The 13816-nt window shown below is 36.7% G+C and overlaps 2 protein-coding genes across 4 annotated transcripts; one reads left to right on the plus strand and one right to left on the minus strand.

The window, feature by feature from the left end:
* Nucleotides 1-1585: 1585 nt before the first annotated feature.
* Nucleotides 1586-7361, minus strand: dapk2a (death-associated protein kinase 2a). Of its 3 annotated transcripts, XM_016273163.1 has the most exons (12): nucleotides 7050-7360; nucleotides 6584-6621; nucleotides 6256-6323; nucleotides 5652-5873; nucleotides 5373-5511; nucleotides 5071-5200; nucleotides 3941-3989; nucleotides 3803-3829; nucleotides 3554-3706; nucleotides 3376-3421; nucleotides 2774-3256; nucleotides 1586-2310 (listed from the first exon to the last, which is right to left on the minus strand). In XM_016273163.1, exons 3-12 carry the CDS (start codon nucleotides 6315-6317, stop codon nucleotides 2167-2169), a joined length of 1455 nt encoding a protein of 484 aa, XP_016128649.1. In that variant the 5' UTR covers nucleotides 6318-6323; nucleotides 6584-6621; nucleotides 7050-7360; the 3' UTR covers nucleotides 1586-2166. The 3 variants fall into 3 exon arrangements, with proteins under 3 accessions (XP_016128649.1, XP_016128651.1, XP_016128650.1); XM_016273165.1 differs by lacking the exon at nucleotides 6584-6621 and having other exon boundaries at nucleotides 7050-7361; XM_016273164.1 differs by lacking the exon at nucleotides 1586-2310 and having other exon boundaries at nucleotides 2415-3256.
* A 1359-nt stretch (nucleotides 7362-8720) lies between these two features.
* On the plus strand, nucleotides 8721-11253 carry LOC107586018 (hematopoietic SH2 domain-containing protein-like). Its single transcript, XM_016273231.1, has 6 exons — nucleotides 8721-8947; nucleotides 9094-9183; nucleotides 9674-9857; nucleotides 10272-10463; nucleotides 10564-10693; nucleotides 10742-11253. Exons 1-6 carry the CDS (start codon nucleotides 8721-8723, stop codon nucleotides 11251-11253), a joined length of 1335 nt encoding a protein of 444 aa, XP_016128717.1.
* The last annotated feature ends 2563 nt before the right edge of the window (nucleotides 11254-13816 follow it).

Below are 13816 nucleotides of genomic sequence, written 5' to 3' on the forward strand. Positions count from 1 at the left end.
CCTCAAGAGTTATTACCCAACAACAGTGTACTTCTTATGGATTACTGTGCATGACTGTGGGTCCAAGTGTAAATAAGAGGTGATCGCTGCCCCCTGTAGGACTAAAAGCATAATGCAAAAGCAAGTTTTTTCCGGACTGATTTCTGGTATGCTATATTGAATTGGAAAACAAGCCTTGTCACAGTAGAATTCCTTGTGTAGACATCTGGGGACACTGTACTTTTTATTTTATTTTTTTTACTTTGTATACGTATTCCCTTGGAGCTGAAAAATGACAAACTTGCCTCCTAGGGTTCTGCCTTTTCTGCTGAAACCACACACAAATCATCAGTAAGAGGGCTAACAGCTGCAGCACATGAATGAAAAGCTCTGTGTTGCTCAGGAGAGAAAAACAAGTCAAATCGGCATGACAGTGTCGCTTAAGGATCCTGGTCAGTTGTTCAGCTTTACAGATGAACTTGTACAACCTGGTTTTGTGCCCTTTTTCTATGACAGCATGCAATGACAGATACACTGGGGGAAACCTCACATCAAATGTTGCAAAAACACTTTCTGTCAAGAGACATAGATAATAAGGAAACACTATGTGTAGCCAACAACATGCATGCATTTGAATTTATAAGAGTGCAGCAGTTAGACCTTAAAAGAATGCTTTGAAGAAAGGAATGTCTTTAAAGCATGAAAGAATGAATGCAATGTAACATGAATACACTAAAAATGACAATGCATATAAAATACCTTAAGAGATACAACAATTATCACAAGATAAATACAATAATGCTAAAGCTTAAATGTATTACTCACCAGTAATATGCTGAATCTAGCTCATAGTTATGGAATAACCTCCTTAAGGGTTCACAGCTTCTCCTACAGTTCACTGAGAATCAACATACCTTTCCAGCAGTCCAAATAGTGTAGTCAATTGTTTAAAAGAGTTTACACTCTGATAGGTCCATGATACATGCTGGAAGGGGCATCATCCTACTAAGCATAGCAACTTGCGTCATGGAGACATAACAATCAGCCCTTCTGTACTTATTAAATACGACATAAACACACATTCCAAATAAACACACATTGCTCTAAAGCACTACAGCAATGGAAAAAAAAGATAAAAAAATGAATCTGAAACTGTGGCATATTTAATAAATTAACAGGGTTTAATCAAATAAGCTTGGTTCACTTGCCATTTCAACTTAATCTGATCTGGTACACAGATAACCAAAGCTGGACAACATGTTCTGTGTAAACACTGCCTGAACAAATTACAGCTGTTCACGTAACATCAATCAAGGAAGGATCATGACTTTAAAAACACCTAATACATAATAATAATCAAAACATAACATCTTGTTTTTCAATAAAGGAAGCATCATGATTTTAAATACACCTAATACATAATAATAAATCAAAACATAACATCTTGTTTTGTGATTTTACAACTTAAAATGATCAGATCTGTTTTATATTGATAGACCAAAGAGAAAAGGACAAAATAGAAGAAAAAATAAACTGTAGCACCATTTAATTTTTTTCTTTACCTAACAGTAGTAATCTTAAAGTATATATATATATATAGGGTCAGTATGTCTAATGGAGGTTGCTTGACCAATTTTAATTTTCCTCATTTTGTTTACCTCTATGTACTGGTATTGCAAAACTTGGTTTATCTACAGCGTCGGGTCTTTGTGTCAAGGGTCACAACAAATTAAACAAACGTTTATGGAAACCTCGAAACTTCATTACCTTGGCTCAGGATAGTCCTATAGCTCCTTGGAATAAAAAAAATAACATCCAGTGCACTTTTTAAAATGAAAACAAAAATAAAAAACTGGTGGTTTTGCAAAACCAAAACATAGAGGTAATCGCTCAAAAAAAAATTTTTTTAAATAGGAAGATTAAATTGGTCAAGCAACCAACTTTACACTTGAGATGGATTGACCCTATTAATATATTAAAAAAACATTAACTAATTTAACCTGTTAATCATAAATAATAAACTCATAAACAATTGTGTAACATATGCTTCATGTATATAGCTCTCTCTGACTGACCATACCTGCTTTTATTCAGGTCTATATTCCCCAGCGTAGTCTCTTCAGCACATTTATCTGGCCTGTGTTTATATAACGATGTGTGATCAGTGGGAGGGGGGTTATTAATGTGTCATCTCTGCTGGTCCAGATTGCTGCCTGTCAGCAGGTCTCCTCCACAGGATCTATTCAGCAACTCTTTCAGTGCTTCATTGACATCTGTATTAAACATGCTGCTAAAGCTACAGTTTGGGAAGGTGACCTGGAAAGAACTCACCACTTCCTGTACCCACTGCAGCTCGGAACACAGTTTTTTTTAAATAGGAAGATTAAATTGGTCAAGCAACCAACTTTACACTTGAGATGGATTGACCCTATTAATATATTAAAAAACATTAACTAATTTAACCTGTTAATCATAAATAATAAACTCATAAACAATTGTGTAACATATGCTTCATGTATATAGCTCTCTCTGACTGACCATACCTGCTTTTATTCAGGTCTATATTCCCCAGCGTAGTCTCTTCAGCACATTTATCTGGCCTGTGTTTATATAACGATGTGTGATCAGTGGGAGGGGGGTTATTAATGTGTCATCTCTGCTGGTCCAGATTGCTGCCTGTCAGCAGGTCTCCTCCACAGGATCTATTCAGCAACTCTTTCAGTGCTTCATTGACATCTGTATTAAACATGCTGCTAAAGCTACAGTTTGGGAAGGTGACCTGGAAAGAACTCACCACTTCCTGTACCCACTGCAGCTCGGAACACAGCTCCTTTTGCAAGGCCTCGTAACGAGTCTGCCTCTCCTTATATCGCTCGCTCACTCGGCTAACACTGGCATCCACACTTCTCATGTCTTCGTGAACACCCCTCCTCTGGGCCTTGACTTTACGAAACTCATAACGGAGCTGGGACAACTCATGTCTGATGCTTTCGCTTTCTTCTTTGTACCACATCTCCTTCTCATTGTAGATGGACACTAGTGCATCAATGTCTTCCTGCAGGGAGTCGTGGGCTGACGCCAGCTGGCAGAAAGTGCCTTCCATGGCCGACACGTCCTCCTCCACCTGTGCGAAGCGTTCAAAGTTGATGTAGGTGTTGTTAGGAGGCATACTGGAGTGGGACTTGATGGTGTACTCTTTGAGACGCTTCGTCTTCAACTGCCTACGCTCTCTCTTCCTCTCTGGTGCTTTGCTGCGTTCCTCTTTATGCTCGTTAAACTGCCAACAGACAATGGGGTTAAGACTGAGAGTGATATTTAAGGACAGAGTGAGAGAAAGTGAAAAAATGAATGCCTATAAATGACTTTCAGGCCCACAATCACAAGCTCATAACATACCTTAATCCAGGGGTGGTTCAAGGCATCTTGAATTGTGAGTCTCTTTCTGAAACACATGATTAAGATGGTAATTTATGCCATATTACTTGCAACAAGCACCATATTCTGTTTTGTCACAAACACAAAGCTCACACTCAAACACAAATGGCGTTAGATGATCTCAGCCCTCTGCACTTACTTGGTGTCCTTTTCCAGCAGTTGTCGTATAAAATTCTTGGCAAGCTCACTGGTGTGGCCAAAGAATTCATCATCAAACTCATAGTTCATGGCTGAGATGTTTCCCAGAGTGTCTTGCTTCGTTTCTCCTAGGAAAGGAGATGCCCCACTCAACCTACATTTGGAAAGCGTATTAGTAACATATTAGAACTTTGCTATAATTTCATATGCATTTATAGGCTTGAAAAAAATAACGTTTTTGTGTACTTACAGAATATATGTTATAACACCAACACTCCTATAAAAGTATAAAAGTAAAGCATTTAATTTAATTATTAACCGTTTAAAAAAAGTTCAAATTATTGAGATATTTATATTTAATTAACAATACAAAAAAAATTATCCTTACCACATATCTGCTTCCAGTCCCAGTGGCTCATAATTCACAATCTCTGGAGCTGAAAACCGTAAAAACAATATGTTTAAACGTAAACATTTTCAGAAGAGGAATAAATCATTAAACGAATAGTTCACCCAAAAAAGAAAATGTGTGGAAAATATATATTCACCCTCAGACCATCCAAAATTAGTTTGTTTTTTCATTAGAACACATTTTGTGAAATTTAGCTTTACGTCAATGGGTGCCGTCAGAATGAACATTCAAACTGCTGTTAAAAACATCACAACACTCCACAAGTAACCAACACGACTCCAGTCAATCTATCAACAAAAAGCAAAAGCTGCATGCTTTGTAAGAAACGAATCCATCATTAATGTGTTTTCAACTTTAAACAAGGCCTATATCCATAATATTGTGTACTCCATCTGAATCAGGAGAGAAATATGCACCGTTTACAAGCAAAAATAGTCCACAACAGTTCTAAACAAATATGTTGGTGGATTTTAATGCGAGAGGACAACAGGAGGTGGACTTTTTCACTGAAGGAAGCATTATTATAGATTAGAAGTGATGGTTTTAAGTTAAAACGTCTTAATGGATATGTTTCTTACAAACACACGCTTTCCCTCACTTCACGAGACGTTCACTGATGGACTGGAGTCGCATTGATTACTTGTGGGTTATTGTGATGTTTTAATTTGAACTGTGATTTTGATGACACCCATTCACTGCATAGGATTCATTGATGAGCAAATGATGTAATTCTAAATTTCTCCAAATCTGTTCCAAAGAAGCAACAAACTCATCTTGGATGGCCTGAGAGTGAGTAAATATTCTGCAAATTTTCATTTTCGAGTGAATTATTCCTTTAAGAATGAAAAAAAGTGTGTTAGGGGTCATTCACACAGAACACATTTTTGCGTTCCACTGCACTGCTTTTGTGTTAAACAATGTAAAGATGCTAGACGAACATGTTTGACTGTTGCGCTTACGTCTTGCATCGTATGCAGCGTCTTACGCATGACACAGCGACTGTGGGACTCAAGTGCATTTTAAGAGACGTGTTCTGTGTGAATGGCCCCTTAGTGTGCATGTTAAAGGCTGCAGGCTTTAGGGTTTAAACAGAACATGTATCATACCAACAAACTCTGGTGTTCCAAAGATGTTTTTAAACTCAACCCCTTCAGCAATCTTGTGGGCCAAGCCAAAATCAATGAGTTTGATTCGGGGCAGAGGGGTGTTCTTATCCAGAAGCATGATGTTTTCAGGCTGCAAACCGGAAAATAAATTACACACACAGGAGCACACCCACACTTATACACACACAAAGACACACTGTTCTTCTGACAGAGCATTCTACAGCACTCCACATCTGTCAGCGCAAATGTGTTGTACTGTAATGTTCTGCGGCAGTGTTATGAGACCAGTGGGTGTACTGTACCTTCAGGTCAAAATGAGCAATATTCCTTGTGTGCAAATAGTGCACGCCCTCTAAAATCTGTTTAATAAACTGTGTGGCTTCCTCCTCACTTAGAGACTCTTTCTCTGCCAAAAAGTTGAAAAGCTCTCCTCCAGACACCCTACAAATATACATAATCTCCTCTCAGTAACAATATGTAGGTGAAAAATTTAATAAAATACGTACATAAAATATGATCCAAGCCCAAACTTATATAATAACGAAATCATTTATATAAGCATCAGAACAAGCTTTACTCACAGCTCCAAAATCAACACCACGTCTGTCTTGTTCTCAAACACATCATGTAACATGACGATATTGGGATGGTGTATCTGCTGTAGGATGTTGACCTCTCGCTCAATCTCTTCTCGGAGCACACCTCGCCGGCTAGCAATACTCTGACGCTTCTTTATGAACTTGCCTGCAAAATCCCGGCCTGAACTCTTTTCACGACACTGCTTAACAATTGCAAACTGCCCACTGAAAAACACATGAACAGATATAAAACACACACTGACACAAACAACACACCATAATGCATCCTTTAAGTGTTTATACTGTATATAGACATTTTAAGGCCAATGTATATAATATGTTGTATTTTATTTGATCATTTGTACACTGCAGATTGTTTTTATATTCAGTTCATATCAGAGACCTAATTAAAATGTTGATGTTTTCATACTGTTTATGCAGTTTTAACAATCTCTGATCCTCATTAGAATTGTGCTGGGATAAAAGTTTTGATGACCCTGTGACCCCTATATAGCAACTATATGAATGCAGCTGTGTAGTGTAGTATGTATTGCAGCAATCAGCAAATATATGATAAACCACCAAGTAAACAGCTATTTCTTTTTACCTGCCAAGTTCCTCTCCAATCTCATAGTAATTCTCGACTTGCTGCTGCTTGAACACAGCCATTGTGATCTTATTTAAGAAACAAAAAAGATTATTAGATTTACTGGACTCATAACAAACAATATACACACAAAAATGTATAGGCCTAATTGTTTTATTCAATCTCTATGTATAAATAAACTAAGTAAAATCTCAATTGAATGCATATACAGTCAAATTAAGTTAATCATACAGTATTATATGGTTTGTTGTGACCTAAATATTTCATTCATGATGGTGGGACAAATTTAGCTCTTACTTAAGTGTGCAAGATAAGGATGAGGCCTCACCTATATTTAGCCTAAATTTATCCAAGGAAAACTGGTGTCTAGAATATAGAAAAAATGGAAAACTCACAAAATGCCCAACGGAAAAAGTCTATTTTGACAGGTATTTTCTAACTGACAAGATATGCTTCCCATTGTAACACTTCTAATGTGCATTCGATGCTTCCCTCGAAACAGAAGCACTTTTTTACCTGATAAACACGACCATTTTAACTACTGTTCATCCTGGAGGTAGGTGTGATCGTCACAACACCGGATAAATTGCAGATCTCCAAAAAGACGGTGTAATTGCACTCCCTTCGTTTGTTTTTAATTTTCGAAATTGTAGAAAATTAAAGAAATTAAACGTAACTGCAATAAAAGTCATCAACAGCGGTAACATATAAGGACTAATCTAAAGAGTTCGTGTGACAATTGCATCTCTAATGTATTTATTAAAAGTAAGTAAAAGAACAAGTAATGTACCTACCTGTCATCACCTACAAATATGTTACGTTTCTGAATCCTATCATGCGCGTGAGCTTTCTTCACAGACCATTGGAAAAGCGTACGATTCCCGTCAGCAGCAGCGTGTAGTGTTTCTAAAAGTGGACACGCCACCTGTTGAACTCATGTCTGAGCATAAAAACGACAAGAGTCTGACAGGCTTGTCCCTTGACTAAAAAAATAACACAACATAAGGGATTCTTCTGAATTATATCTAGGTTGGAAGGTCGTTGCTGTCGCTGTCTGTGGGTCACAGAATGATAAATGTTGTCCGTTGTCTCACTCTTCTATTCTGTTTACTGCTGACATGTGCTAAAGCTTATCATTTTTAACATGTGACAAACAGTTGTATCTGTATGTAGTTTTTGTAATGACCTAATAAAACACTTGCAAATACTTTTAAGTAAATAACAAAAGCGAGCTTGCCAAGTGTTTTTAGAATTTATTTATTATTTGCCACCATTTATTTTAATGAGAAATTTACTTTGACTGTTAAACTACATAGACATTTTTCACTCTTTGCCCCATCAAAAAGATTGAACTTTATTTGATTTAATTCATAAATTGAAAACATATATCTCATAGAACAGCATAAATTGCTTCAGCATACATTTAGGACTAATTCCTGACTGATTCTTTTTTCTATCATTTAATCTAAAATGCTAATCTTAAAATTAAATGTTACATAAAAATGTAGGTCCATATCTAGCTGACATGCAAATTGTGAGGCCTAGTATTAAAAGTAAAAATCCATGCTCGCATCACATTGTCTTTATGCTTTGAGGCCGATAATCAAAATTGATCAAAACATGGCAATAATGTGAACTATTTGACATTGGTAGTATGAAAAACAAAGATTTTTATTAATAATAAAACTCTGAAATGCACAAACTGATCACCTCCATGCCACGCCGAATTGAGGCAGTAATTAAAGCAAAAGGAGCCCCTACCAAGTATTGAGTACATGTACAGTAAATGAACATACTTTCCAGAAGGCCAACAATTCACTAAAAATGTTTTTTTATTGGTCTTATGAAGTATTCTAATTAGTTGAGATAGTGAATTGGTGGGTTTTTGTTAAATGTGAGCCAAAATCATCACAATTAAAAGAACCAAAGACTTAAACTACTTCAGTCTGTGTGCATTGAATTTATTTAATACAATTTCACAATTTGAGTTGAATTACTGAAATAAATGAACTTTTCCACGACATTCTAATTTATTGAGATGCACCTGTATGCTCTAGCACTTTTTTTCAACCCTTTGTCCCTCAATCAAAATTAAATCATACTGATCCTACTGATACTTTATAAATGTGTGCATTGGTTATAGTTCCTGATCCAATCTATTTTCCAAATCTAAATCAGTTTTTAATCTTTAATATTTATACAAGACTGCAATTCAGGCGGAAGAACCTTCCAAAGATAGTGCAACAAAATCACACTTAACCCGTAAGTCGCTATTGACTACAGGCAGATAAACTCAAACAATATAACCTTTTTACATTTGCAAGATTACACATTTACGTAGGAGGAAACTAAGCAAATGAAGTGTGCCAGTCTTCCTGTTGCAGTGAGTAAGTGATGTTATGAATGTTTGAAGGTGGAAAGTTGGCTTTACTGGATGCGTACAGTGCATTTGCGCAGGGAGGGAGATGCTCACAATGGAGCAAATAGAAGCAGCCTTGTACCAGAAGATGAAGATATCTGAGAAATTAAATGAGAAGCAGATGGAAAGAATGGAGGGAACAGGGGAAGACCTCACCATGGACAGAGGACTACAGAAGGAGCACATCCTCAAGTGGTTTGTGGAGACTCAGGCTGTGCTCATTTTGTGTGATGGAAGTTTTCCACCCTGGTTCCAGGGCTTCATCTCCAGACAGTAAGAGCTAATGAGAGATAATTGTTTCATCATGAGCTGTAAAAGCATCTGAACAAATAACATACTGTCTGTTTTCGGGTAATAGTGAACGAGATGCAAATGTTTATGATTGTGAATTGAGGCAGTTGCACTCGTGCTGTTTGCAGTGAAGCAGAAGATCAGCTCAGAGACAAGAATGTTGGCTGCTTCCTTATCAGACTCAGCGAAAAAGCCATTGGATATATTCTTTCATACAAGTAAGAATAACCATTTTTCTTTAACTCTACCATAATAGCTCATTTGTCAACATTATTTAATGCATTAGCTAACATGCATGAACTAACAACGAGCTATATAAGAATTAATTAATCATCTTTAACATTAGGAAATAAAAATACAATTGTTCATTGTTTGTTCATGTTAGTTCACAGCTCAATAAATAATGCTAATACAATATTTTAAAATATTAAAACCTTTTGAAATGTATTAGTAGATGTTGAAATTAACAGTAACTAAGATAAATAAATTCTGTAGAAGTACTGTTATTTGTTGTTAACTCAAATTGGCAAATCAGACCTTAATGTAAAGCATTACCAAATTTAGTCATTTTAAGCAGATCCTATATTATGTTAAAACCCCTACAATGTAGAGGGAAAATAAACTAGCTAATGGTTCTAACCTTTAAAAAACAGTTTGAAGCTACAGTGTTTTCAGTTGTTTCATTTCTCGAATGCTTTATGCTGACAGAGGACCGGATCGTTGTCGCCATTTTGTCATAAATCAAACCAAGACTGGCCTGTTCGTCGTTTCTGGTGATTCCACCACTCATAACAGTCTCACAGCGCTGATCAATCACTTTAAAACCACACCGATCCAGCCTTTTGGAGAGTACCTGACTTCATATAACACAGATATGGACTCTGTGGAAGAGGTATCAATCATACTTTGCATTCTTTTTAAAGGTGCACTCAGTAATTATTCTTCATTAAAAAAGTCTTATATATAAAGAAATGAATAGTACTTTTAAAATCATGTTCAATCACATTAGATGATGAATCTATTTAATATAAGTAGCCTTTATTTGATCATATGAGCAGCCAAATTTCATACACTTTATCTTGGTAATCCAGATTTGCTTATGGGCAAAAAAACAAATCATGGTTAACTGAATAAATCGTTAATGGGAAGGGAAATTGTTTGAGTGTATGGCATATTGGCAAGCACAACATACTAATACAAAAAAATATATACTAAGTTCACCTTTGAATAGATGAAAACAAAGAGAATATCAACATGGTAGGAAATGTTTTACAATGCATGTCCTTTTGCATTGTCATTCTTCTAGGATGGCAAACATGAGCTTTATGATGTGGTTCAAAATAAGCCCAGAGTCAATGCGGGTGTTAGCGTTAAGGCTCTAAGAAGTATATGGGAACAAACTAGCAATATCCCGCAAAACACGCCTCCTGTTCTGTATTCTAAAAGTGTCCGGAAACTCGCGATCTCCAGCTCTATTGATAGGAACAGCCTGTCCCAGGTAACCAAGTCAGCTCTAGTAACCATGGCTAATTCTATGATGTAAAACCTTTTTACATATCTAGTGTTGAAATTCATTTATGTGTTGTATAAATCATTAGGGTACGAAAGCTCCACCATTGCCAAAGAAGAATACACCACTTCGGAATTCCTTAAGCGCCGGGTTTCCTGGTACAAATCCATTACAAGAACAACACAGCTTTTCAGAATCATGGACATCTGGAATGTCAGGTGGTGATGAGAGCGCAAACGGCAAAAAAAGCGATACCTTCGACACAGAAGGCTACAACTTGCCTATCCACGATGAAAACAGTCAGTCTTTAACCTCTAATTCTTGTAACATTATGCCCTCCATCCCTCAACAAGCTCTTTTAGCTCCACCCAAAACAGCCACCTGCTCTTATGCTGTCCTTGATCTTAAAAAACGCAATAGTGGAGCTTGCCAAGTGCCCTATACTGACCAAGAAGCCCTACAGCCCAACCCACTCTACCAGACCTCATCTGTGGTGTGTGCTGGACAGAAGGACCAGCCCGGGCAAGAATATGACAACCATATAAAGCCCATTGACAACATCCTTTTAGCAGAAAACCCCTATCAAGACATACCTGAACAACGTGACAGTAATACCTATGAAGACATAGCTGAGAGCAACACCTATGAGGACATCCGAGTGACAGATAGCAACACGTATGCGAGTTTGGATGAGATGCAACCACACACACCAAGCATCTTGGGGAAGAAGGTGAGACCTGATATACTAACAAACAAATATACATCATTTTTGTACTGATTATTTTCTATGAAAATTAAAGAACTGTTATCATTTACAGAATCATAAGTGGTGGAAACTTCGACTGGAGAATAAGAAGTAATAGTCATCGGGTGAATGCAAAAGCTGAGAAAAATATTTCATTTAAAGTAATCATTTGGTGTGTAAAGTATACATATAACCTCAGTATACAGTATGGTTTCTACACTTATAAAATGCTGAACATTTTTAAACAAATACAATGGTAAAATGAAATGGTTATGATAAAACACCTGCTCTGATTATATCTATTGTTATGACTGAATTGCCCACTATTTCCCCAGGATTTTATCTTTCAATGTAGACTAGACCTGCGTAATTTAGTATTTTGTAATTAGTATAGTGCTCACAGCCTATCAATGCTTTCTGTAACCCTAATCCAGCAATCCACACTGTTTCTATGATACAATAGTCTCTCTCTACACATATGAAACCATAACACTGCACAGCATAACTGAATAAAGAATGGGGATAGCATAAAATAAGTGCTCTGTACGAGATTAGTATTGAGTAGATTGACTGCATTGCGCTTTCTATCTCCTTTAAAGTGATGTGCTCCCCTATTTTATATTTATATTGAATAAAATGTAGAAAAAAAAGTTTAGAATATAGACCTTCTGTCATTTTGCCCACCACTATAGTACTACGTCATCCATTGCAATTTCGGATAATAGCTGACTTAATGGATGGTGATATAATCACATCTCTGAGCCACTGAGACATTTCCAAATGGTTTGGACTCTAAATATTGATCCACTTACAACCTCATGAAGGACTGGTCAACTTTTGAAGGTTTCATAACATCCTTATGCTATATAATAAACTGTGCTTGCATTTTTTTAGCCACCAAGCTTGAAAATCAGTCTGGCAGCTTAAAACAATCTTTCAGGGGCTTCACTGTATTAGATTTATGAAAAGCTTATGATTCGTGATAATTATGCTTATACTATAAATTGTACAGCACTCACATGAGATCATGTTCTCAAAGTGAAGAAGTGAGAGCTTTCCATCTCCATTCAAGCTTACTTTATTACCTTTTGGGCAACCAGTCTCCTCTTTATTTCACTGAGGAGAACATGTAGACAGGTCATTCAAGATGAACAAAATTTTTTTTCCCTCATGACTGTTTAAGCCAAACAACCCTTTATCAACAGATGAGTTATACGTGGTCCATTTGTGTAGAGGTACCACGTTGGGGGCCAGCATACGAAATTGACCATTAATTCAAAAACAGATGAAATCTCAGCCTAAAATATACCTGTGAGAATGGCAACATGTATTCGTTAAATAAAATATTAGGTTCACATGAATCAGTTCTTCTAGTAAAAAAGCAGAATCCTGTAGAAAGACGATCACTACAGAAAATAGCAAGTGGTCACACACACCAACCTCAGTTTCTTTACCAGTGAAACAAACTATGTTTGTTTGTCTTCTGGCATCAGGCCAGATGTTCTAATCTGCTGTACTATCTTACATTTCAAGGCAGATTAAATGCAAACACGTTGAAAACACTGACGCAATAGGAGATTTACTTATCAGTCCCTTTGCGGCTCCAGAGCAGACATTCTGAGAACTGTACGGTGGTGATGAAGTTTCAGTCTCCTCCAGCAGGCGGGGACATTTACAAACAAAATGCATTATCTCCACCACAGTTAAATGTTTCCAGATTGCTTAAAAAGCAAAAATGGCATAAGGAGAAATCAAATAGGCCAAAGGGAAATTTGGTATGAACAACAGGGTTGTCCCTAAAGTGATAATCATATAATGTATAATTCAGAAACCTGACATAGATGTGGGTATTAATATGACAAAGGGAAATAACACCGCATCAGGAATCATTTGGATCAAAAAGTCCGGTATTCCCCAGATGTATGTGAAAGTAACAGAGTGTGTCTCAATACTGTAACAAATTGACGCTGCATCGTTTCATTCATTGCTCCTCCGTTCTACAGCCCGTGACCCGGACACGCATCTGAAGGCGTTCACGCCATATCGGAATTCCCGTAATTACGAGATTCCAACTTGTAAAAAGCTTTCACGTCCTCGTACAACTCGGAATTACAATTTGTGAATGTGAGCTGGGAGTTTTCTGAGAGCTACGACTTGTACCACCTGACCCCCGCAGGCTGTTTAGGCGGTGATAGTATGGCAAGCCGTTTTAGCTTAAATTGTTCCCAGCCTTACTCGTCGTAATTGCATTTTTACTAGTAACAATTCAATTAGAGAGCTCTACAATTAAATTCTTACTAGTAACAATGCCAATTAGAGAGCTCTCTAAATCAATTCTTACTAGTAACAATTATAATTAGAGAGCTCTCTAATTCAGTTATTACTAGTAAGAATTCCAATTTCAGAGCTCTCTAATTCAATTCTTACTAGTAACAATTCCAATTAAAGAGCTCTACAAATCAATTTTTACTAGTCATATGTCTCCATTGACTTCCATTCATTTATAATTACAGAGCTCTACCTCAGACTTTTTACTAGTAAGAATTCCAATTAGAGAGCTCTACAACTGAATTCTTACTAGTAACAATTCCAATTA

Source organism: Sinocyclocheilus grahami, unplaced genomic scaffold (genome assembly GCF_001515645.1).
Source record: "Sinocyclocheilus grahami isolate Dianchi unplaced genomic scaffold, SAMN03320097.WGS_v1.1 scaffold76.1, whole genome shotgun sequence".
NCBI lineage: Eukaryota > Metazoa > Chordata > Actinopteri > Cypriniformes > Cyprinidae > Sinocyclocheilus > Sinocyclocheilus grahami.

Bases quoted from the DNA above. Each gene is read 5' to 3' on its own strand.
- LOC107586018 (XM_016273231.1), top strand. From the start codon at position 8,721: ATGCTCACAATGGAGCAAATAGAAGCAGCCTTGTACCAGAAGATGAAG. The intron at 9,184-9,673 runs GTAAGAATAACC...TTATGCTGACAG, and splicing joins GGATATATTCTTTCATACAA to AGGACCGGATCGTTGTCGCC. The intron at 10,464-10,563 runs GTAACCAAGTCA...ATAAATCATTAG, and splicing joins ATAGGAACAGCCTGTCCCAG to GGTACGAAAGCTCCACCATT.
- dapk2a (XM_016273165.1), bottom strand. From the start codon at position 6,317: ATGGCTGTGTTCAAGCAGCAGCAAGTCGAGAATTACTATGAGATTGGA. The intron at 5,512-5,651 runs GTGAGTAAAGCT...GTATATTTGTAG, and splicing joins GTGGTGTTGATTTTGGAGCT to GGTGTCTGGAGGAGAGCTTT. The intron at 3,707-3,802 runs GTAAGTACACAA...TTCCAAATGTAG, and splicing joins GGTGTTATAACATATATTCT to GTTGAGTGGGGCATCTCCTT.